The sequence below is a fragment of the Nymphalis io genome, chromosome 6, assembly GCF_905147045.1.
Source record: "Nymphalis io chromosome 6, ilAglIoxx1.1, whole genome shotgun sequence".
Taxonomy (NCBI): domain Eukaryota; kingdom Metazoa; phylum Arthropoda; class Insecta; order Lepidoptera; family Nymphalidae; genus Nymphalis; species Nymphalis io.
Window position 1 is genome coordinate 8625247 of NC_065893.1, and position 23963 is coordinate 8649209.

The window sequence follows — 23963 nt, forward strand, 5'->3', positions numbered from 1 at the left end:
CTGCCCAATATCTTTTTCCAGTTTTCGTACGAGACCAAATATTCGGCATTTATAAACGAGTTCAATTAATATTCGCTACATTCAAATTCCTTAATAATTTAATCCAGCAGGCGATTAAATGAATGCAGCCTGTAGTTAAAACTCCGGTTGACCTGGGTTATGTAGAATCGACGATGTGATATCACCAATAAAGTTGTTTTATTTGTATATGTCTTTAATGTCACCGAATCGCAACAGAAACAAGCAAGGAAGAAGAGTCAATTTTCATTATCTGTTTTTATCTACTTTGGCTGGTCGTTGTAAGGAAAATCAAAATCATGTTGTTATTCAAGTGCAAATAATAATAACCCTTATATAAAATATTATTAGTATTATATAACACACTTTTAAACGTAAGAAAAATACTCTGATATAACTGCGTATATTAGCAAAAATTTAAATGACATATTTATGTTATGCCCATCTTTCGTTACAACTTTTCTAGAAGAACTAGACATCCATGCATAGAGGACAAAAATAGGTATTATTACTAGAAATGTAAGGTCGATACGCGATAGTTCTTTACGTTAACATGTAAAATATGTCATAAACCTCAGCTTTTATTGAGATAGGTATAGTATTATGCTATTAGGTATTATGAAATTGGTTCATATCAAGAAAATCGCAAAGTATATTTTAGCTTAGTTTACTTTAATTATGTTCTGCATTCATTACACTACATTATCTTCATTCACATCATCTTCGCCATAATCACTATCACCTTGTAATCTGTGAAGGTTGATGTCTGTGACTCTCGTAGACAGAGAAACTAATAGACGCAATGACGATTTCCTTCTAACTTACAAAAGAAAGAGAACGAAAATTACGTTACAAATGGTTTTACAAATAGTACTTATCGCGTAACCAGTTTTGGTGTTCGCTACTCAAGTAGCGAAACAAACTTGACAATTGGTGCGATCATTGTGTTTTTTGTTCAAGTTTCGCTTATTTTTATGTTAGAAAACAATTCTAACCCAGTGAAAAGGCCGAGAAACAATCCTGATATAATATCGAAGGTTATATGAAATAATACGACAATGGTGCATTGTCGTATTATTTCATGTTAAAGCGATAGCAAGAAGAAAATTGTCAGCATGTGTTTTCACGCGTAAGTACAACTATTTTATACGTCTATTTGTTTCTCTGTCTACGGTGTAATGAGATGTATATACACTAGACATGAGCGTTTTTGGTTTTTATCCGATAATATATGTCCATTTTAAATTTACAAATCGATTTCAAAATCCGATTGAAGATATCCGATTTCGGTAACGCCTCGCCTCACCAATTCGCTTGCGCTCAGGCAAATATAGTCTTTAAATATTGAACAGTAAGGTCGATAATTGTGTAATATATATCCTCGGATCGGATTTTTAATTTGTGAAATCGATACGAATCGATTTATGTTTGAAATCGGATTTTTAATTCGTTTTGATATATCGAACGCATGCCTTGTATACACTATTTTAATCTGTGGTAATGTCATATACAAATGAGTTTTGGCGGTTATACAAAAAGAAACAAAATTGTAATTATTTAGTTAGAAATTTACAATTTAGCAGTGAATCCAAAATTAGAAGTCACCCAAATAATATAAATTATTAAAAAAATGGATCACCTTGAAGATAACGGTAGATTATTAATTTTATATACGTATTTATATAGTAGAATTTTCTAATGAACAATAATTGAGTAAAACAATATTTTAATTTTTGAAATAAACCTTAATGTCTACAAAATGCATAAAAGACTTGTTATTATATTTTAAATAAGTAATTCTTAGAACAGAACAGAAGAAGAACAGTTATCATCTAAAACTAATATATACTCCCTTACAGATGAAACTCTTGTGAGTCCTGAGTATACACCAAGAAGAGTTACGAGAAACAGGACAAAACCAAAGAAATATGATGAATTCTTAAATATGACACCAGTAAAAAGAAAAAATTATACATATGTTGAAAGTTCTGATGACGATCTTCAAGATAGTACTCCAAAACCTAAAGGTGATTTATATTAAATTGAATAAAAGATAATTTTATTAAAAGAGACCTTGTCTGTTACATATATCTAGTAGTACAGAAAGTCATTAAATCGAAGATATAATATTCGCAACTATATAAAAAAATAAAAGAAAGTAAACCTGTTTCTCTTAATATGTACATTTAGGAGTTATAACTAATAGTAATAGTAGTTATAAATAATAATGTTTTTTTTTTATATATATTGATAATATATAACAGTGTGTTTATGTTGAGACAAATGTAATATTTGATATTAATTCATTGAACAAAGGAGAATGACCAAAAGTGGTCTAAATATCTACCACTAAGATGTTTACTAATAATCAAAAGAAAGTAACTTACTATAAAACAAAAAAAATAAGCTGTCACTAAAAAGTTACAACTATGAAAAATAATAATAGTTTAGCTTTTTTTTGCTTCACTATTTATTTAAATCCATTTTAACTTTAATAATAATATTAAGTAAAGCACTAATATTTAAGAAAATTTACTAGAAAAGATTCAGTAAATTATGATATTTTTGTAAAAAAAAGATTTAATGTTAATTCCCTTAATTAATTCTAGCACTCTTTGGCAATGATGACGTCGATGGACAAGATATTTTTAAGTTCAAATCCCGTCACACGAAAAATGATCTTCATAATAAGGCAAAGGCAGCTGTTAGTAGTACTATAAACTCACCAATGAAAACTCCAAGAAAAAAATTACTACATAAAGTTAATGAGGCAACTCCAAAACATGTGGTGAACATTATGAAGAAAAGTTAGTAATTATGATTAGTATTATATATATTGTAAAGTAATTACAGCTGTCTAATTAGATATATTATTATGTGCTTAATTTGTGTTTATAATTCATCTCATGCTTGACGGTGAAGGAAAACATAGTGAGGAAACCTGCATGTGTCTAATTTCATTGAAATCCTGCCACATGTGTATTCTACCAACCCGCATTGGAGCAGTATGGTGGAATAAGCTCCAAACCTTCTCCTCAAAAGGGAGGCCTTAGCTCAGTTGTGGGACATTAACAGGCTGTTAATGTTATTAGATATATTTATATATATCATCTTATTACACCAGTGTCAGTGGTTTTATATTTCAGTTAATAAGATAATATAATCACTTTTTGTCAGATTAGTTTATATTACATAGGCTAATTTGAAAATTTACTTACTACTTTAATTACATTTAAATACTGTGTTTTGCAACAATACACGGATACTAAGTAAGATCAATTATAACTATTTTTCCTATTCGCCGGGAGGGCAAATGACTCTACTCCACCTGATGGTAAGTGGTAGTAGAGTCCAAACGCGACGACGGCCAGTACAGACGGGAAAAACGTTCTGCACTAGCCGCCTTCGCCTTGCCGGCCCGCAAGATGCCTCTTCACGCCTCGTTTGAAGGAACCCGGGTTGTAAGAGGAGGGGAACACGTGAGCTGGTAAGGAATTCCATTTTTTGGAAGTGCGACAAAGAAAGGAGTTGCCAAATTTCTTTGTTCGCGATGGAATTGATGTCACAGTTAGGCGGTGACATCGAGAACCAGCTCGCGTGGACTTAAGAAGGAAGGGGGAAGTAGGAATTAGACAGAATAATTCCTCAGAGCACTCGCCGTGATACAGTCGATAGAAAGCGCTCAGTGCTGCTATCTCACGACGCAATTGTAAAGGTTCAAGGGTGTTTGTACAACGACAATAATGCGTACGGCACGCCATCCCAAAGGTGCGAGCAATATTCCACGCAAGACCGTACCTGTGTTTTGTACAGCAGGCACAGTTGTTGCGTGAAAAAACGCCGCACCTTGTTCAGAACTCCGACTTTTTGTGAAGCTGTTTTTATAACAGCCTCGATGTAATCCCTTGGACTAAGGTCGCAGCGAACGTCAATCCCCAGCATGGCGATTTTGCTTTGTATCACCAGCGGAGTACCACAGAGGGAGGGAAGAGGGGAAACTCGACTCTGACGAAACAGGTCCACACGTACCACCAACATGGAGAAGGAGGGGTCCTTCAAGCAGCGCAGTCGGTGACAGCAAACATCCGTCCTGACGAACAAGCATACTCCGGCTTTCGCTTTAAAGGATTCTTCAAGTGTGTAGCCGGGATAATTAAGGTAGCTGGTATCGGCAGGACGGAGTATATGTGTCTCCGTGAGAAACAACATTGCTGGCCGTGCTGGCTCGAGATGGTGGTGGATAGCGTTGAGGTTAGCGTGGAGTCCACGGATGTTAGAGAACTCGACCTCAAACAGCGAGGGTATGGTGGGGGTGTGCACCGCTGTACGACCGTTATTTTTGTTTTGTTGCGCTACCATTTGGGAAAAAAAATGGAAAAGAGACATGAAGCGAGCAACGTATTGCCACGATAGGGATGGGCAAAGTGTGGAGGCGTGTTTCCCCAAGTGGTTGCCAAAAGGAAAAATACACTGACCCGCCCGAATGACGGAAGGGTCCCCGAACACCCCCGGAAGTGGCCGCCGGGACCCCACCTTCCGGTGGAAGGTGGGGTTCCAGCGAAGTTGGTGACCGCACTAACCGACACGACGGTCCACCCCGAGATTATGTGTGGCCTGGTGGGGCACCCTCGCGAGCTGGTTAGGCACGCTCGAGCCCCTGTACTATGCCACGGGCGACCAGCGGAACAGCCGTTTCTTCGGGTCTCCCTGTCCGGCAGGTCAATACAGTTTCCCCCGGCATTGGTTCAACAGCCGTCTCCATTGGACCAACACCCATCGCGGCAATACTCGCTCAGACACTGGCTGTACGCTGGCAGACCTCGAAACGCGGCTGCAAGCCACTTCACGAGTTTTTCACCATGCGTACGGTGGTAACAAGCCAGGCGGATGTTTAACATCCTACCACCAGATGAGCAGATGGTCGCTCAGTTATCGCTTAGTCGCCCCTTACGACACCCATGGGAACGAGAGGGGCAGTAAAATGTATTCTTTCTATGTCACTACACGGATAAAATTACGGTTATATTACAGTTGCTTTCAAAAAAAATTAAAGATTCATTACACACACATTTGCTAGTCTCCACACACATATATTTATTATATATTTTAGAAAAATTGTGGTATTTGTGTGTTTGTGTTTGTAGGGTGAGTAAACCAGTATAACTAGACAAAGGATCATTAGTTTCCATAGTTGGTGGTGCATTGATGACCTAAACAAACACACGACTTAAATATATATATATATATATATATATATATATAGATTCTTATTCAGACTTGCATCAGACTTTCGGTTCGTAATATCAATAAAAATATTTTGAATCTTAGTAGTTCTTTTACAAATATGCATTTTTATTATTTATTTCTTAGTTAGTCTGTATTTAAATAGTCAGAGATAAGTTTTTTTTAATTGTTATAAATGTATTTCGTTTTTCAGAAATAATTCAAGCAGTGCACAGTAACAGTTCGGACAGTGATTTCTCTGGGAGTAGCAGTGATTTTGTACCAGACAAGAGTGATGAGGTATTGTTATTTATTTGAATTAAACACATTATAAATTATTTATACGATTTTTATCTATACAAATAAATAAAATATATATCTATCCGTGTATCTATAACTATCTGCGATTTTAAAATAACTGTCTTTTTTAAAGTGAATATAGCTATTTGCATTTGTAACTTTTAGCCGTTTTGAAGATTACAACAACCACTTTAAAACAATTAAACCATTAAAGTTTAACAACAATTAGAAACAAACTGTCGGACAAAAACATATTGTTTTAGTTTTGGTAAATCGCAAATAGTCCTATCGCTAATAGTACAGATAGCCGCTTCAATTTTATTCTACATAATAACAGTATTCCAATTTCCACATAACTACTGATATCCACTTTATATAACAGCTTCGCTAACGTTCAAAACGCAATTTTTTTTGCGAATCGATAAGTGATACATCCGTAAATCCGTAACAGCCTGTGAAAGTCCCACTGCTGGGCTAAAGGCCTCCTCTCCTCTTTTTGAGGAGAAGGTGATACATAACATATATTATTCAAGATCAATTATATCTAGTCAAATTAATATCAAAGTTATTTATTTGTGTTTACTCCTCCTGTGGTTGGAATAGGCTATATAACTTATAAAAAAGCTGAGATGGCCTAGTGGTTAGAACGCGTGAATCTTAACCAATGATCGTGAGTTCAAACCCGGGCAAGCTCCACTGAATTTTCATGTGCTTAATTTTGTATTTATAATTCATCTTGTGCTTGACGGTGAAGGAAAACATCGTCAGGATACCTGCATGAGCCTAATTTCATTGAAATTCTGCCACATGTGTATTCTACCAACCCGCATTGGAGCTGCGTGGTGGAATAAGCTCCAAACCTTCTCCTCAAAAGGGAAAGGCCTTAGCCCAGCAGTGGGACAGGCTGTTACCGTAAGAACTTATACAACGATTTAATTAACTCGGAGTGGTTCTTTTAAACTGTCAATAATTAGGAAAACTACTTCACTGCCATATAATTCTATTGTATTTTTATATTGAAAACATTATTGACCTACATAGGTCATCAATATCAGAGAAATATATCTTATTAGAACTTAAATTTTGTAAATAGCAGCACATATATTATCTGTATTGAATTATATTGTATTTTTATGTTGTTTGATGACCGTTCGGCAATCCTCGATCATTTATAATGTATATTTGCATAATGATCATAAATAAGTTGGTCTGACGCAGACTCAAAATTTGTTACTTACATAAGTTTAGGATATTAGTTTAAGATTAAAGGTTTTTGCTTTTCATTTACCTTTTTTGTGGGTGGGTGGGTTATTTTTGTTGCAATGTTTTATGTTAATTACATTGTATGTCTCTTTATTAGTTCTTGATTAAATTGATAAAAATAAATGGTTTGAATGACATTAAAAAAACTACACAAAATAAATAACGACATTAAGAAATTGTTAATAGAACAAATGCATCGATGAAATCTCGGTGATTTAACAAATTTAATATACGACGAGATATTTTTAATAATTTGCATCAATACGTTAATCATAACTCATTCTACTTAATGAAACAGACAGCGCCGCTTTAAAACGAGGTCAGGTGGATCCCTTGTGAGGTATTTTTGAAAATAATACAAGAGTAAGACATTCGTCTCTGATCTTTCGTATGTGTATGGGTGATAATTCGGAATTATCAAAATATATCTATTACGACCTGGCTTTGTTGTGGCCCATTTAGGGCTGTGATTGAAACCGATTTTCTATTTAATATTTCTTGCTTTTGAATTTTTTTGTCTTCAACACGGACTAAGCTGATTGAACATTATTATTTCAATTTAAAACTCAGAATAAGTTGTTATTTTTAATTATATGTATTTCAAAAAAAGCTAAATAATATATTTCAATATTGTTTATTTAAAGTTGATAGTGATTTTCATTATAAGGTAAAATAAGAACTTTGCGTTGAGAGCCCAAAAACAGAATTAGATCTATTAAAATTAATATAAAATTACGTATAAAAACAATGAAATATATAATTCCTTACTTTATCGTTTATTCATTAACCCACCCATTCAGTATTTTCCTCTTTACTAGTTAAACTCAAATGTCATGTCGATTCAAGGCTAAAGTTGTTTTATTTACCTTCTTTCCAATTCCTATTGGAATAGACTTTACAGTTGCTCTAGAAGATAGATTTAATGCATTCTCTACCGGGCAGTCAATCTTAGGCTAATTTTATATTTTAAATAATGAAAATACCTTTACATATCTAAGACTTTATGTATATAACATAATTTAAATAAATTATAATTTAAAAAAGTATAATATGTTGTCGTGGCAGTTTTATTTAGATCTCAAATAGAGAATTAATTTTTTTGTTACAACTTTGCCAGTAGGCAAGCAATTCTATCTAGATTGCATGTCTCTTAAATTGATGTATGACAATTATTTTAAAATGTTAAATGACTTTTTTATGCAGAGTGCTTCTTCATCTTCCGGTACAGATTCCGACGTTGAAGAAGAAGATACGAACAACAAAAAAAACAATGTTCAAATTACAAAAAACAGAAATAGCAGAACAAAGCCGAAGGATACTGAGTATTTTGTTACTCCCGACAACTATTTTATGATGAATTCTAGTAAAAAAGTAAGTGTTCATTCAAGTGTTACCAAAGTATCTTAAAAACACTCCAATAATAGGTACAGACGACTTACTGTTAGATGAGCTATTTATTCACCCATTCGTTAAAATTTTTTTTTTATTCTTGGCAAGATTAAGCGCATCGTATATATTATACCATAATTATTTGTTTTTAGATTACAACGTCAGATCATACATTAGCTAGACTAAAGATGATGAATATCAATGAAAACATGAAAGAGGTAGCAGCTTATATGTCTGAATTACATCGAGATAAAGTTGGCGATCTCGTGCAAACCTACGACCAGCTGTTTGACAGGTGGCTCTACGTTTTAAGTGAAAATTTCAATATAATTCTGTATGGAATCGGATCGAAACGTGTAGTACTACAACGGTTTCAATCAGAGAAACTTCAAGATACGCCGTGTATAGTCGTGAACGGTTTCTTTCCCAGTCTCACCATTAAGAACATTTTAGAGACAGTCGTTATCGACTTCCTCGAGAACACGCACGTGCCGTCCAATGTTGGAGACGTTGTGAGTTTGATAGAAGCCCAGTTGGACGAGTTAGGTGTTGACTTATTCCTTATAGTTCATAACATTGATGGTAGCATGCTAAGGAATTCTAAGGCGCAGTCCGTCTTGGCAAGCTTAGCGCAGTTGAAGAATGTTCATTTGATTGCGACGATCGACCATATCAATGCGCCACTGCGTAAGTTAAAATATATATTAGTACTAAATCAACCGTAAGCACTCAAAATATTATTTCAATAGTTTCCTCCCGCGTCTGAATAGGAGGGGCTTTTCAGTAGCCCTGGCAACGTGTACGCATAATTTCACTATGATTGGTTCAGCAGTTAAGAAGTGGAATCTTCGAAATCGAAAACAAACAAACTTACATTCGCATTCCTAATATAATATTAGTTTAGTAATGGCAAATATTCAATAAAAATAATTTAGCATACGTTATTTATTGAGAAATGCTGGACATAACATTAACATGGTCAAAAAATAGAACGAATTGCTAACACATGCGATAATGGTTATTATAAGACTTGAGCATAATTTTATCAGACTAATGTTGAACGGTTACAATGTAATCAATTACGATTATAAAAAAAAGTAATCATATTCGGTGATTAATGATTATTAATCTATAGATTCGGACACAGTGACATCGCCCGACCATTACACGTTCATCGCCTCGACGTACGCGGAAATGTACACATTTCCTTTTTTAAGCCTTGAAACGAAGCCGTAATATTTGAGCTTGGAAGTTAGTGATTTAGTTTCGACACGAGCAACTCGTGTCATCAACATCGGGCAAAATAATAAAAAGTGCGAATGCTTTCGAAACTAAACACAATCAATAAAATCGTTTAAATCTCCCAAATTGAAATGTTTCAGTATGGGACCATTCAAAACTCAGCAAGTTTAATTTCACCTGGTGGGACGTGACGACATTTTTGCCGTACGTGGAGGAGACGTCGTTCGAGAACTCGCTCATGACGCAGCGCAGCGGCGCGCTGCAGCTGTCGTCGCTCAAGAGCGTGGTCCAGTCGTTGACGTCGAATGCGAAGGGAATATTCCAAATCATTATCCAGAACCAGCTTGAAAATCAAAAACAAGTCCACTATCAAGGTGTTGTATCATTTTGTTATGTATTTATAAATATATACAATCTTAACTAGATAAGTGTCATAATGTAGGCAACATTACGCTAAAACTGATGATAATGATTCCGGCCGCATATTCAAGACTCGCCACCACTAACTGCATCGTTGGCCTAGTGGCTGGATATAAAGATTTATATCCTGGGTTCAAACCATAAAAAAATAGATTTTTCTATCGAAGATTCTCAGTAATATCTCTCTCGTGCTTTGGAAAGTCGTAAAGCTGTTGGTACTGCACCTGAACTGTACGGTAGTGTCGTTTTCCATCCCATCGGATTGTGATAATGAGGGAATTGAGTGTACCTATGTTTGCGCATTATAATATGTCCTGCGCAGTTGGCTAATCTCTCTTGAGATTGGCCGCCGTGACCAAAATCGATCAAAAGGACATCATCATCATCATGATGACTCATGACTCGCCAACTGCGTAAGACATATATCGCGCAAGTGTATGCACAAATATAATTCCACTTTCTAATACTTTTTCGTTGATATTTCTTAGGTAATGGTATATGCAAAATTTTATAATATAATTAATATCGTTATAATGAGTCTAGCGATCCATCCGCCCGCACAGTGCTCCTAAAAATATATTAGATGTTTCAGCTAGTCTTACGTATTTTAACGTTCTATGATTTTTTTGAAATATCTCTAATCTACTTAACGTTATAACAAAAAATCAATCAAACTATATTCATCATTGTACGATTCTTCAAGGTAATTTATTTAAATAATTTTAAAACGTTTTCAGGTCTGCCCTTCAAGGATTTGTATTCAAAAGCTCGTGAGCAGTTCCTGGTAAGCTCAGATCTTGCTCTAAGAGCTCAACTTACAGAGTTCTTAGACCATAAATTAGTTAAAATTAAAAGGACCTACGACGGTAGTGAGAACCTTGTCATACCCATAGAAAGTTCTTTACTACAGCAATTTTTGGATCAACAAAGTATAATACAGTGATAATGTATTTAGTTTATAATGGTTTTTTTTTGTAATGAATGTGTTTTTTTGTCATCGCATGTTTATGTTAACAACAGAGTTTATGTTTTTGATTGAGAAAAAATCCTAATATTTAGAAACCAACTAGAAAAATATTTTTTATAGGTTTTACTCTTTTTATTTTGATATTTTTCTATAAAAGTAACAGTAGATGATGTATAAAGTATGTTTTTAGGAACGGAGTATCTTCTTTATATACAAAAAAACTAGTAAACTTAAAAAGAGCAATACTATTTTATTAATGACTTTCCGTAATCTTCGTATTTCGACAGTTGTCGTGTTTTTACTACTAGTTTAAAAATTTAAAAAAGTATATATTTCCGAATCAGAAATGAGCCATAACTCGATTTTTAAATTAATATTAGAATGGCGAAAAACCGCTTATGTCGCAGGCACGACGATAATTTGCAAGTACATCGTACATATTATATTTTTTACAAATATTCAAGACTTCTACTTTTCAAAAAGTCCAAAAATGTGTTACACAATCTCATGTTTCATTCACTAAGAATATTTTATTATCATAAGAGAAGTAGTTTATTAACTCTAGTTTACATGAAAATCAAAGTGAAATAACATGGTACGTAGTTATGAATTTCAATTATTAGATTCTGAGTTAAGTCAAAAAATAAGTGTAACAACTACTGATTAAAATTAATATTCGACTGCCTAAGAGACTGAGATGTTTATGTCATTAATAATATATAAGCACTGTTTGTTAGTATTATAGTGTATTATTAAAATCAGCATGGGATATAATTACTTAAAACATTAATTACTATTTATGTAAATTGTATATATTACAATGATTATATAATTTGAATCTGCTAATGATTAACAATACATTCAACTATTTATTCACTATTAGATCGTCAAGGAATGTTAAACAATAAAAGGAGTTCTTTGTATGTAGTTTTTATTTTACAATCCCAGAAATAAAGTCTTAATAGGATTATAATATATATCAACAGGCCAAGTTGTAAATTACTTAAACTTAATGACTTACATAATACAATAAAATTATTAACTAAAATTCTCTTCAACATATCTGGCTCATTCACCATGATGTATCAACCAAACATTTCATAAATTATCATTGATATACTTAGTGCATAAATTGCTCTTTTAAAATTTAAAAAGATTGTAGAAAAATATTCTCTGAAATCGTCAGATATCAAAGAATTTCATCTAATTTAATCAAATTGTTTTACATATTTATTCCTATAAATTTAAGGGGTAAACCGACAAGCATCAGACATAGTATCTAATATATTTATTATACACAAAAACACACGGCAGATTGCGCCATAAGTTTTTAAAAGTGGGTTGTAATTAAGGAATAACAGGAAAATAAATTAAAAAAAACAGAGAGTAATTAATAATGTTACCAAATGTATTCTATTTTCAAATTAAAACTCATATGTGCATATATATATTTTTGTATATGGCTTGCGAATTTTTGAATTTTTATGTAATGTGTAAATATAAAACAACTTTGATCAATAACATTCTTATAAAAATTTGCTTTATAATTTTCAAATGTAATATATATTTTTCATATAAAAATTTGAAAACGACAACAATATCTTTTTTCTATTTTTAACGCACTCTGCCACAAGTTTTTGAGATGTTTAATGATATTACAATATTATCTGACCTATGTTCTTCATTTACAAACGTCCCTTAGATTTATAAAGTATAATTTCATCACATCTCATGTTTTTTTTTGACATACGCGTGTTTCAATTAGTATGTAGAAGCGCAAATACATTTTTGTTCATATAAATGTACAAAACATGATTTAGCAGCTATGTATGAAGCAATTGACTATATTTATTGTATTAATGTTTTGGATCACATAACACTGACAGTGAACTCTATTAAATACTGCATTAAATTATGAAAGACAACTGTTACAAGTAGAACTAAACAATGTTTATAGATATCATGTTTTAATAAACAGGGTTTGTAGGTAAGTATGTAAATAAATTACCAATGCAATTGGATTTATAACTTTTAAATATGTTTCAACCAGTCTAATAGTTGGTCATATCAACAATCAGGCGGAACACCTTACATCAGAATTGAAAACAGAATTACAAAGGTATGTTAACTGTCTCGCAAGTTTTATTAACATTCTATCACTTATAGCTAATCAATTACATTGTATTTAAGATTTCCCGAGAGCTAATTTATATCTAAAATCATGCACTTGCATTTCAATGATTAGACTAAAATAAGCATGTCAATAGAATAAAAAATAGTTATTACATAAACAATTTAATTGAATTATCAACTTTCGGACAACAAACTACAGATTTCACACAAAAGATACCACCATTCCATGATGAAGATGAAGATTTAATTTTAATTGTTCTTGTTGCCCAATGGATCCTTTTACAGTTATAGACACTGAGCAGTCTGATACACCTTACTGGTAGCTTCCATCTAATATGTTATGACTTGCTCATGGGATGATTTCAGTACACCGTAACGAGGATCAGGTTTATTGTCCGATGCTTCAGAGTGCTGTACACTTACAAACTAGTAAGATAACTGCGCTTAAGGCAACTTTCAATTTTCGTCTTCATCTTCATGTTTTCGCTTTTTACCTCGAGTGCTCTCTTCATGGGTGTTGTCCTCTCCATCTAAAGGGATATTTAAATTCTTAGTTACTTTCTATGAACATTTTTTTATTTGTTTGTGTTTTTCTTCAATTTCAATTTAATAAATTTCATAATGACATTCCTAATAAAATTACTAACATTGTAAATTGATTTCGTGATGTCATAGTTGGTACTATTAAAAAAAATTGGGGTTGCTTCTGTTTTTATTTTTTTGCCATAAACCATCAATTAATTATTTCTGTATCAATAGTGATATAATAGGGGAAAAAAACTGATAAAATGAATATCATTATGCCCCTTTGTAAATAACATCGTCATGATACGATTTTGACAAGTATGAAGCAAGTTTCGAGTCTTGATATGAAAGCCACAGGTCACGAGACTTAAATCTGGAAAAAGGATTTTAAGACCCAAGACATTCTGGGCCCTAAATCCAGTATATATTAATACAATATATAGTTACAGTTTTGGTTTTAATCGTTTATTGTATTTTTTAGTAAAGCAAAATTTTATTACCTTCTCAAGGAAGTAAGTGCCCATAAAATCTGCTAATTCTTTGGTTATGCAATTTACACATTGCGCCTACTAAATGTGATAACGACAAGCCGTTGTTCTGCTTACCTTGGGCCTTCGAGTTGTGGTCTCCGTCTGCGTCGGCGTCGTTGTCGCCATCCTCATCGTCGTCGTCCTCTTCCTCCTCCTCCACGTCGCTGCCAACATATAGCGAGCTTGCAGAGCTCTCTTCCTCTGTTAAACAATTAAATGTAATGTTCATTGTACAAATCAAAAAAGTACTTTCTGAAGTTTTCCAGTAGGCATAAACAGAGAGAAACAAACAAAATCCTATTGATGGTATTTTTTCTTATTCTATTTGTTGGTAAACTTGTTCCAAATATCAGCATTAAAATTACTCAATCATTGCCATCAAAAATTGAAATATTTAATATAAGATAATTTTATTAAAAATATATTACGATTTTTTGGAATAATTACTTTATAATTAGTGAATTTACGACTGTTAACAAAGGTGAAACTTTTGCAAGCAAAATTAAGACTTAACTAAACTCGCAATGAATTTATTTAAGTCTTAATTTTAGTGCCATAGCTATTTTGCTAGCTATATAGCTATTTTGTAGTGATCACTTTTATAAAAAAATGTTGCATAAAAAAATCATTTGTTTATTTTATAACCACCAGCTTAAACATCATAAACAATAAGTTCTTTTAATAATTTTTGTGTTTTAATTTGACCCTTACAAAGTCAGGTTACGTATCAAATATTAACATTAAAAGTTATCTCTTAATACATAATTTCAATGGTATGAAGACCATTTTTTCATCAATATTTAATCCTAAAATTTAGATTGTAATGCTGCGTTTTAATAAAAGTATGCATGCACATTAAAATAATATGAATACAAACTAAAGATGTTTGTATGGTGTATCTTAAGGAGGAGATCTACAGACCAAAGATGACACAACCCGGCGGCTTATATGTATATTATATTATATGTTGACAACATTCGGTCGCGCGTGTTGCCCGGCGACAGCTTGCGTACGCAAAGACAAAGATTTCGGACGTGCAATGAGTGAAGCGACTGGCCCGCCGACATAATATTGGCGGCATAGGCCGGCGGCTTTGGTTTGTAGAGCGCCTTACACCAAATGCACAGACAATGTGTCTGTGTAGATACAAATATAATAAAATAAAAAATACCTAGATTTGCATTGTAGACTGCACTAAGAGATACATCCTCATCATCCACGTCTGATCATGTAACAAAAAAAAACGAAATAGTATTTTATGTTATGTATACATCAGCACATTACCCATATTTTGAAATAAATATATTAAAATAGAAAGTTTTGCATCATATAGCAATGTAATTGCATTATTTGCAATAGAGCAGCGATATTTTTGTGGCAACTCAAATTAAGAATTAAATAACCATAAAGTCATTATAAATTTAGAATATCACATTATTTTTTATAAATAAAATGTCTCAACAAAGCATATTAAATTATATATAAACAATAAAATAACTATTAAACTAACTTTAATGCCATAAGCTATTTGTTTAAAGGAAATATCAATTAAAATTCCAATAACCAAACTGTAACCACACGGGATGATAAGCATCACTGGACACATAAACATGATGCTTACTTCTTAAAAGATAACCCATGTGGAATAGGAGACCATAAACAGTATACAATGAGACCAGAAGACTAGGCAACTCCTCAGGCAACCTCTCTGATAAACTTTCATCATCAATCACTAGAGGACCCAAGTTTATGTCCAAATCTGTAAGTCATTTACTTGATTTTATATTTTTATTTGCATACTCATCAATAAGTAGTAAGCAATTATGAAAGGATTATTATAATAAAAGGGAGAAGTTAAATATTTACATTATTTGAATTGATTATATCGGTCAGTTTGGTCATTTGTATGATAATAATTATAAAGCAATAAAAATATGGGTTCAAATACTTACTATTTGTTGTATAAGTATATAAAAAATATGATTAAGTTTCTCACCTTCCTCATCACTATCATTGTTTCCATTCATTTCTTCTCCATCTTCTTCTTCTGCATCACTGTCTTCCCCTTCTCTATCGTCTTTATCAAACCTGAAGTGTGAAAATTTGTGTTTTAAAGTTTATAGGAAGTTTGTTAAAATTATTTTATATTGTTTCAATTAAAATAAAAAACAATAAGTAAAATTAACAATTCATACCCATCCAAATATTTTAATGATGGGTGTAATGCAAACACTTTAATTTTGTAATCTTCTATATTTGTGACATCATTATAGAAAAGATCTAAGTTCCTCAAATTTTCAAACTCTTGCAAAGGTTTCAGTGTGTCTAAATCTCTTATCTTATTTCCAGACAAATTAAGGTGTGTTAATTTCTTGCATCCATTTAGGAAGTTTAGTCCATTTGATATTCTGTTGTCTGAAAGTTCTAGCTTTCGTAGTTTAGGCAAAGTGGGGAATCCTTTAAGAGTTGTGAGTCCAACATTATTGAGACTTAAAATTTCAAGATTGGTGTATTCATCTGAAAGACCAACTATATTGGTGCTTCTACAATTATCCAAATTAAGCTCTTTAATCTGAAAATGAAAAGAAATTTGTAAATATTATTGATAAATATTAGACGTAATTAATAATAACTTACAAAATATTAGAAATGTTATTTTTTAATATCTATACATATAATAAAAATTCAACTGATTGCTGTCTGTACAAGGAAGATATATGAGTAAAACTATTATTGAGGGCCTTTATACTCTAATATAGGCATACAAGAGAAAATGGTGGCAGTTCTACTTATATTTAATTAGGTTATGATAAAAATTTGCTTTGATAACTTATCAAAATAAACACAAGACGAATTAAAAACACTTTTTATTTTTTTAAGTTTATTCAAATGTACACAGTAATTAAATAAGAATTTTACGAGAAATAAGTCTTGCATTTGGCTCCTTCTGTAGAATTTCGAAAGTCAGGTTAAGCAAACGTCAAAATGGTGCAACTTGCAAGTTGTCAATGGGTCCGAAAAACGTAGTTTGAAAATACAATAGTGTTTATTTTACGAATATCTTCAGTTAAAAATAAAGGAACACATAAAATGAAATCGTATGTAGAGTCTATATATATCATCGTGTTTTTAATCCGAAAATGGAATGTTAGTTTTCGTCTTGCAATGGCGGATGACACGAATCATCGCGACGCAATAAAAATGGCCGCTGTTTTGGTAAGGCGTGCGTCAATAGAATACAATTGCAATAACTTAATAATTAGAAAACTTTTTGGTAAAGTCAGACCCATTGTTTTTTTCTAAAATTGTTTATTAGTACATTTTTTATTAAGTTCATCTAAAAAAACTAGATTGGGTGAAAGGGCGCGAAATTACGTCTAGCATAGTTTACATTTGATATTAATAATGCATAAACAATTAAATCTATTTTATTACAAAGTAGTATTCATTCAAAATATGAAATTATAAAATAACATTGCTATTTGGGCATTTACCATGAATATAAAATGTTATAGATGAATTTCAAGACACCAATATATATTATACTTATAAATACGGTGATAGCGGCTTAGCTTAAATGCAAAGAATATTTTCTAAAAATAGTTAAAACATATCAAAATACGACTTCGGAACTCCTTGAAGTTGTATTTCTATCGAAAGTTACATTTTATATGTGATAATGTAATTTTAACACTTAACCTCAAATATGAAATTATGAGAAAAAGTATTGTTTCTGTTATATGAAAACCTTGAATGTTGATTACATTAAGGTTTAGGAATAAATAAACTAGTATTATTTCTGTTTGTAAGTAAAAACGTGGATATGTATGGATGTAACATTCGGTAATTGCGACTGCTATAAACAATAACGCCACATCTTAAAACTACATTTATGTAGTTGGTTAGCGGCATTCCAATCTGATGTGTTAATGTTCACGACTTACTGATAATTATTATAAATTTAATAGTCTAGAAACAATGATTATCCCAGGAAATACGTATCGACAAAACATTCCAATATAACGAAGAAGTCAAATAATGTACCTGTGAGGGATTTCTTCCTCTTAGTTCCAAAACAATCCTTTTTTCCATCTTCTTGAAATTGAGGATTCACACTTTAATCTCCTTAAAACCTTTTTAATTGCTCAAGGAACTAAATCACTTAGCTTGCTTGGGTTTCAAAACAGAAGGAAACTATAGATACACATTACACACGACTGACGTTATAGTACAGACGCCTCCTAGCGGTCAATTCAAGCAACCGGATGCTACGTTGTCGTTTAGCGGTTCGTTTTATTAATTCTCATTAAAACTTGCATTAAGATATTAAAATATTGTATCAATGTTATAATAAATTGTAATGTATATTAATAAACGGATTAAATAACATCTTGGATGATAAGTAGTATTAATGAAATAAATTGTCTTTGTGTCTTACTTATTATAACTTACTGTCCTACTAAAATAGGCGGCATTTCTAAAGAATCAAAATATAGTTTTTAGTAATGTAGTTTTTTATGATATTTTTATTGAAATTTAATGTAATGTAATGTAACATGATTATATATTATAAATTCAGTAAAGTTTATTCGATAAGTTTCGATATATTGTTACTTTTAATTATTTTAGATATAAATTTATTTTTCTATTCTATTTGTTAACTCCGCTTTATACGTTTAAATCGAAATTAATTTATTAATTATTTTTTTGATTTTGCAAGGAAAATTAAAATAAGTAATAATCTGGAAAAAGGCAATAAAATACTTTTATTACAAAGGTAAAATTTCGTTTTTATAAATAAACATAAAACCAGATTAACATACATCTTTGTTGTGTTTTGCTGTTGTATTATTCGGAACGTTATTAAAAAATAAACACAAAATAAAAAAGTTTTGCGTGGTATGTAGTTTTAATTATTATCAATAAATAAGGTAATAGTATTTAGTTTTTTGAAGCTATTTAATGGAACTGGTGGAACTATTCCGAACCGGCGCACAGTGGCGCACGCTTACATTCAATTATATCGCGTAATATTGACGATTCAACAGTTCTTACATAGCATCATATAACTGTCATTTACTGGGAAGAGATATTTAAACATAGAATAATGAAATTGTTTTAGTAGTAAACGATATATCTCATCTAAATAACTCTTATCAAAGTTAAAGCCAGTTTGACGTCTAACGTGAATTTTGAGAATGTAAACATTATCATTATCAACGTCACTAATGTTTGGTGCAATAATACGTTGCTTTTTTTGCTTAAATAACGGGTTCGTTTCCTGGTGGTTCGAGAATTTTACTTTAGACGTCATAAAATGAAACGGGGCCTCAGGACTCCATTAAGATTTTCTTATTGATTTTAGTTTTAGCTTTGGCCGTTACACTCTTAATATGCAGTCCATATTTGACATTATCTAATTGGTATCCTGCAACTTGAATTTGAAAGTGAAAACTAAAACTCACTTCGTTTTCTTATGTCAAATTAAGAGTTACAATCGTTTGTCGGTAAACTCAGGCGAAACGTAAAAAATCAATATAATCTATTCAAAACTTTTACGTTACATTAATGTGATATTAAAAACCACTGAATATTCATGTGCTTAATTTGTGTTTATAATTCATCTCGTGCTTAACGGTGAAGAAAAAGATCAAGATGTGTTTAATTTCATTGAAATTCTGCCACATGTGTAATCTACCAACCGGCATTGGAGTAGCGTGGTGGAATAAGCTAAAAACCTTCTCCTCAAAATGGAGAGGAGGCCTTAGCCCAGCAGTGGGACTTTAACAGGCTGTTACTGTACTGTACTGTTTAGTCTCCCCCATTATGCAGTAGATACTTAATAGAATATAAAAAGTACAAAGTAAATTCATTCGTTTCTTATCCTTTAAGAATATTATGAATTTTACATCATATATTTTAGCATGTAAAAATTACGTTAGGCAATCTCTTTTTAGATTACGACGACAAAGATTAAATATGAAAATTCTTAATGGTGTAATATAAATTGTCCTGAAATATTGTACTCTATAGGCAATACTGATATAGATTTATTTTACCTCGCCTGTAGGTAAACTGAAAAAACTGGCGCAAAGCTACAATAATTGAAACCAGTATCAAATTGCAATATATTTAAGTTATATACTCTGTAATATAATTGTTAAGGTTTTAAAGGTTCAGTATCATGTGTTCTAGATATTAGGCCATTCGGTTCTTTTGATTAATATTACGAGTTAAATAAAAAAAGACTTTTTTAAAGTTAAAGGCGAAGTCAGGCAAGATCCAGGTAGCTGTGGTTCATGATATATACACAGATTCTTCAACCGTACTAATTAGTTACCGCAATTTCATATCGTACGGCAATCAAGACATATATTAGAAGTCCTTATAACGTAAAAAATAAACATGCAGAATAAAAATTTTAAAAAATCAAATTTTATGTTCTGCATTAAAAAAGAGCTTTTGCCTTGACGTGTTTGATTATAAGCTCCGTTAGGAGGTGACTCGTTAAGTAGGCAATCCTTTTAACAACCTTTATTACAGAAAAACAGGTTGGTACTATAAAAGAAAATGGTCTGTGGATCGAAACAAGTAGTAATCTGATGGTGCCAGGTCTGGACTATATGGTGGATGAGGCAGGAGTTCGAACCCATGAAGTTCTTTAAACTTTTCTTTGGTTCGACGGAAAGTGTGAGGTTGGTCAAATTAGGATAACGCTCTAACAATTTGGCGTACAATTTATCCAGTTGTTCGTGGTTGAGTTCAGAGTTCTTAGAGCATCCATCAGGAACAAATTCGTGATGAATGACACCTTCAAAATTTCAAAAAACACAAAGCATGGATTTTTTATCAAATTGCCCCTTGCAGCTACCAGAAAAGCAGTCCGACCGCAACCTAGCCATTGCTCACGGTGATTCGGATTTCGCCAGTAAACCCACTTTTCATTACAGGTGATAATTTTCCGGTAAAATCTCATATCAGAAGGGTTTTTCAATAAATTTTTACAAATTGCTAACCTCTCAGCTTATTGCTGATGAATAAGTTCGTGAGGGATCAGTCTACTGCTCTTTTTCACCTTTCCCATGGAGAATACGACTTGTAGTATTTTTCGACACACCACACTCCCTGGCAAGTTCGCAAGTACTTGTGGACGGATTTGACTCAACGGCTTCCTGCAGAACCTCATCAATATCCATTAATGGTCACCCGGAGCCCTTCTTCCTTTCCAACGTCGTATCTCCACTGCTAAATTTTTAAAACCAACGCCGCGCAGTGGTCAAGGACACTTTCCCCTTCATATTTAATAATTTCACGAGTTGCTTCAGCGGCTGTATTTTTTTTCCAGTAAACCTTCAAGTTACCTTAAAATTACGAGAATTTTGTAATAAATCAAATAACTAAACCAGGCTTTTTAAAAAAAAGTCAAATGGGAATAAACGAGCTTAGAGAACAGTTAAGTATAAAATAGGATTAAAATATTTGCAAACCTTTAAATCTTGAATATGATAAACGATCATTTTTTTTTAACATCCCCATAGTATTTTTTTTAATATTTAACGTTAGTTTGATGACAAACATTGTCCTTTAACGACCCATACTAAAAAGCTCAATATAGCTCTAACCTGTACCTATAGGACATATTACAGTCCACAAGTGTGAGCAAACATATGTAGGTACAATCTATTACTCCATCCCTCATTCTCATAATTTAAAGATATTTAAATTGGATACGACCGGAGAGTATAGGTGCAGCCAAGGGCTTTATTTGTTTTTTCGAAAGTAATTTCGCTTATTATTGAGACGCTTGTTATAGAGTGTTGTCTAACTGATGACAAAACAACTGAGTATAAGTCATGGGTTTGCTTAATTACTTAACAACTTAAGAATGCTGATTCTTAACACTAAATATCATCTACTAAACCTACTTAAAACCAAATATATTTAACTATTGTTAAATGTCACATGTCGAAGTCTCCTGCAACATCATCTTCACTATAATCTCCATAACTTAACTATATATTTATATCAAAATATTCCAACAAGAGTTGGTCTTTCCCTGTTTTTCTATAGTTCCCTGGTGTAACAATTTTATTGGACGCTTCAGCTTCCTTTGTAAGTAAGTAATCAAACACTTAAATAGCATTAAATATATCTTAAATTATACCTACTATATATTCCATTAAATTTAGTGCATCAGCTATTATGAGAGGGAATTTTGGATCTAATATGGTATTACTTATCTGTAGCAGCGGTTATCAAAATATGACACTTGACAAAATGTCCATATTAATTCCGATTCATGCCACTTGTCAAAAGATCCTTATCTCACTGTAATATATTAAAATTTCAAAATATTTGTTTTTTATATTTTACTTTTGTCAATTTTTGTCGATAAAAAATTCAAATAAAACTGCTATAGGAATATCTTTTCTTGACATGTTTTTCCGTTTTTTGCTGTGTAGTATAATTGCAACTATTTTTATAATCAATATACCATGGCGCTTAAAAACAATTACAAATTCCAATGAAATTTCAGAGAATGCAATGAAATTTATACGTTATAAAGAAAATCCACATAAAAATTTAAACAGATCAGAAATCATAAGCTTGATAACTAGCTACAATAAAGAAGAAAAAATATTGAATTTAGATAAATTTGGACCAATAAATCATGAATCAGTCATCCTTGTCGTACAAGTACACAAAATCTGTAACTATCTAAAATACCTTTTAGTTTCACTATCCGAACTCAATGGAATCGAAGAAGTACTAATAATATTCTCACATTCATATTATGACGACAATTTCAATAGATTGATTGAGAGCATAGATTTTTGTCGTGTTTTGCAAATCTTTTATACGTATTCAATACAAGTCTTCACACATGAGTTCCCCGGATATAGCATAAACGATTGCCCGTACGATGTGAACATTGAAAGAGCTGAGTTTTTGAATTGCACAGGTGCTTCTACACCTGATATACACGGGAAATATCGACAGCCAATTAAAGCCGAGAAAAAACATTATTGGTGGTGGACAGCGAATACTATTTTCGAAAAATTAATATGTACCAGTGCGCATAATGGCCTTGTTGTATTTTTAGAAAATGATTTGTATTTACTAGATGATTTCTTATACATGGTTATTTACATGCGAAAGATAAGTGAATCTTTACCTCAGAACGTATTTTTATCATTAGGACCGTCTTTATCAAATGAAGATGTGTATAGCGTTGAATTAACTACTTGGGATCCAAAGATTCATTCAGACGTTTTAGCATTTGATGTTACGGTTTGGAATCAAATTGTAGATAATTATTATCTTTTTTGTGATGTTGATGACAGCTCTTGGTCTCGATCTTTATTATATTTATCGTTAAACCAGGAATATAATAAAAGATTTAAAGTTTTGCATAGTAAGGCCCCAAGAGCTGTGAAAACTGCCGTAAGTCCTTTTACTGTGGAAAAAAATGTGGTTGAAGTTATATCTGAGCAGAAAAAGCGTAACTTACGTCCCCCTTATCTTGAAATTCATACAAATATTGAATTAGAAGACGACGAATATGTTATATTTGATCTTGTAGAAGGTGAAGGTGGTTGGAATGATCCAAGAGACATTCTCTTGTGTAAAAATATAGCGAGGAAAAAAGTGAATTACAAGTAGTGTTGCAAGGAAATTTCAATTCGAGAAATTGTAGTACATATTTAAATGTTGGATAAAAATTATTTAAAGTTAAAAATTAACTTTTTAAATATACCCTATATATTTATTTATTTCAACATTAAAGTAAACGATAACTATCGGTATTTTGTTAATAATACTAAATAATCTATTATAATAGTAACTACATATATACTATTATTATTCTATTCCGGTTTGTATCAAATTCTATATCTCTGATTTTCATGATTCCCTGATGTAGATTCAGGTCAACACGCACTACAACTGTACTG

General features: G+C 32.0%; 2 protein-coding genes across 5 annotated transcripts; one reads left to right on the forward strand and one right to left on the reverse strand.

Moving 5' to 3' along the window:
- Positions 1 to 1523: 1523 nt before the first annotated feature.
- On the forward strand, positions 1524 to 11616 carry LOC126768927 (origin recognition complex subunit 2). 2 transcript variants are annotated; one of them, XM_050487391.1, is made up of 8 exons: positions 1524 to 1670; positions 1878 to 2045; positions 2628 to 2825; positions 5456 to 5541; positions 8008 to 8175; positions 8346 to 8880; positions 9576 to 9809; positions 10593 to 11616. In XM_050487391.1, exons 1-8 carry the CDS (start codon positions 1649 to 1651, stop codon positions 10796 to 10798), a joined length of 1617 nt encoding a protein of 538 aa, XP_050343348.1. In that variant the 5' UTR covers positions 1524 to 1648; the 3' UTR covers positions 10799 to 11616. The 2 variants fall into 2 exon arrangements, with proteins under 2 accessions (XP_050343348.1, XP_050343347.1); XM_050487390.1 differs by having other exon boundaries at positions 5456 to 5546; positions 8010 to 8175; positions 10593 to 11615.
- Positions 11617 to 11742: 126 nt separating this feature from the next.
- Positions 11743 to 18252, reverse strand: LOC126769005 (acidic leucine-rich nuclear phosphoprotein 32 family member A). 3 transcript variants are annotated; one of them, XM_050487538.1, is made up of 7 exons: positions 18055 to 18252; positions 16206 to 16582; positions 16007 to 16098; positions 15632 to 15769; positions 15182 to 15232; positions 14086 to 14211; positions 11743 to 13485 (listed from the first exon to the last, which is right to left on the reverse strand). In XM_050487538.1, exons 1-7 carry the CDS (start codon positions 18100 to 18102, stop codon positions 13412 to 13414), a joined length of 906 nt encoding a protein of 301 aa, XP_050343495.1. In that variant the 5' UTR covers positions 18103 to 18252; the 3' UTR covers positions 11743 to 13411. The 3 variants fall into 3 exon arrangements, with proteins under 3 accessions (XP_050343495.1, XP_050343496.1, XP_050343497.1); XM_050487539.1 differs by lacking the exon at positions 18055 to 18252 and adding an exon at positions 16930 to 17162; XM_050487540.1 differs by lacking the exon at positions 15632 to 15769.
- Between the last annotated feature and the right edge of the window lie 5711 nt (positions 18253 to 23963).

Coding starts and splice junctions, on each gene's coding strand:
- LOC126768927 (XM_050487390.1), top strand. CDS start 1,649: ATGGATCACCTTGAAGATAACG. Junction 1,671..1,877: donor GGATCACCTTGAAGATAACG/GTAGATTATTAA, acceptor ACTCCCTTACAG/ATGAAACTCTTGTGAGTCCT. Junction 2,046..2,627: donor TAGTACTCCAAAACCTAAAG/GTGATTTATATT, acceptor AATTAATTCTAG/CACTCTTTGGCAATGATGAC.
- LOC126769005 (XM_050487538.1), bottom strand. CDS start 18,102: ATGGAAAAAAGGATTGTTTTGGAACTAAGAGGAAGAAATCCCTCACAG. Junction 15,770..16,006: donor CAATGATAGTGATGAGGAAG/GTGAGAAACTTA, acceptor AATGACTTACAG/ATTTGGACATAAACTTGGGT. Junction 15,233..15,631: donor CATGGGTTATCTTTTAAGAA/GTAAGCATCATG, acceptor TTACATGATCAG/ACGTGGATGATGAGGATGTA.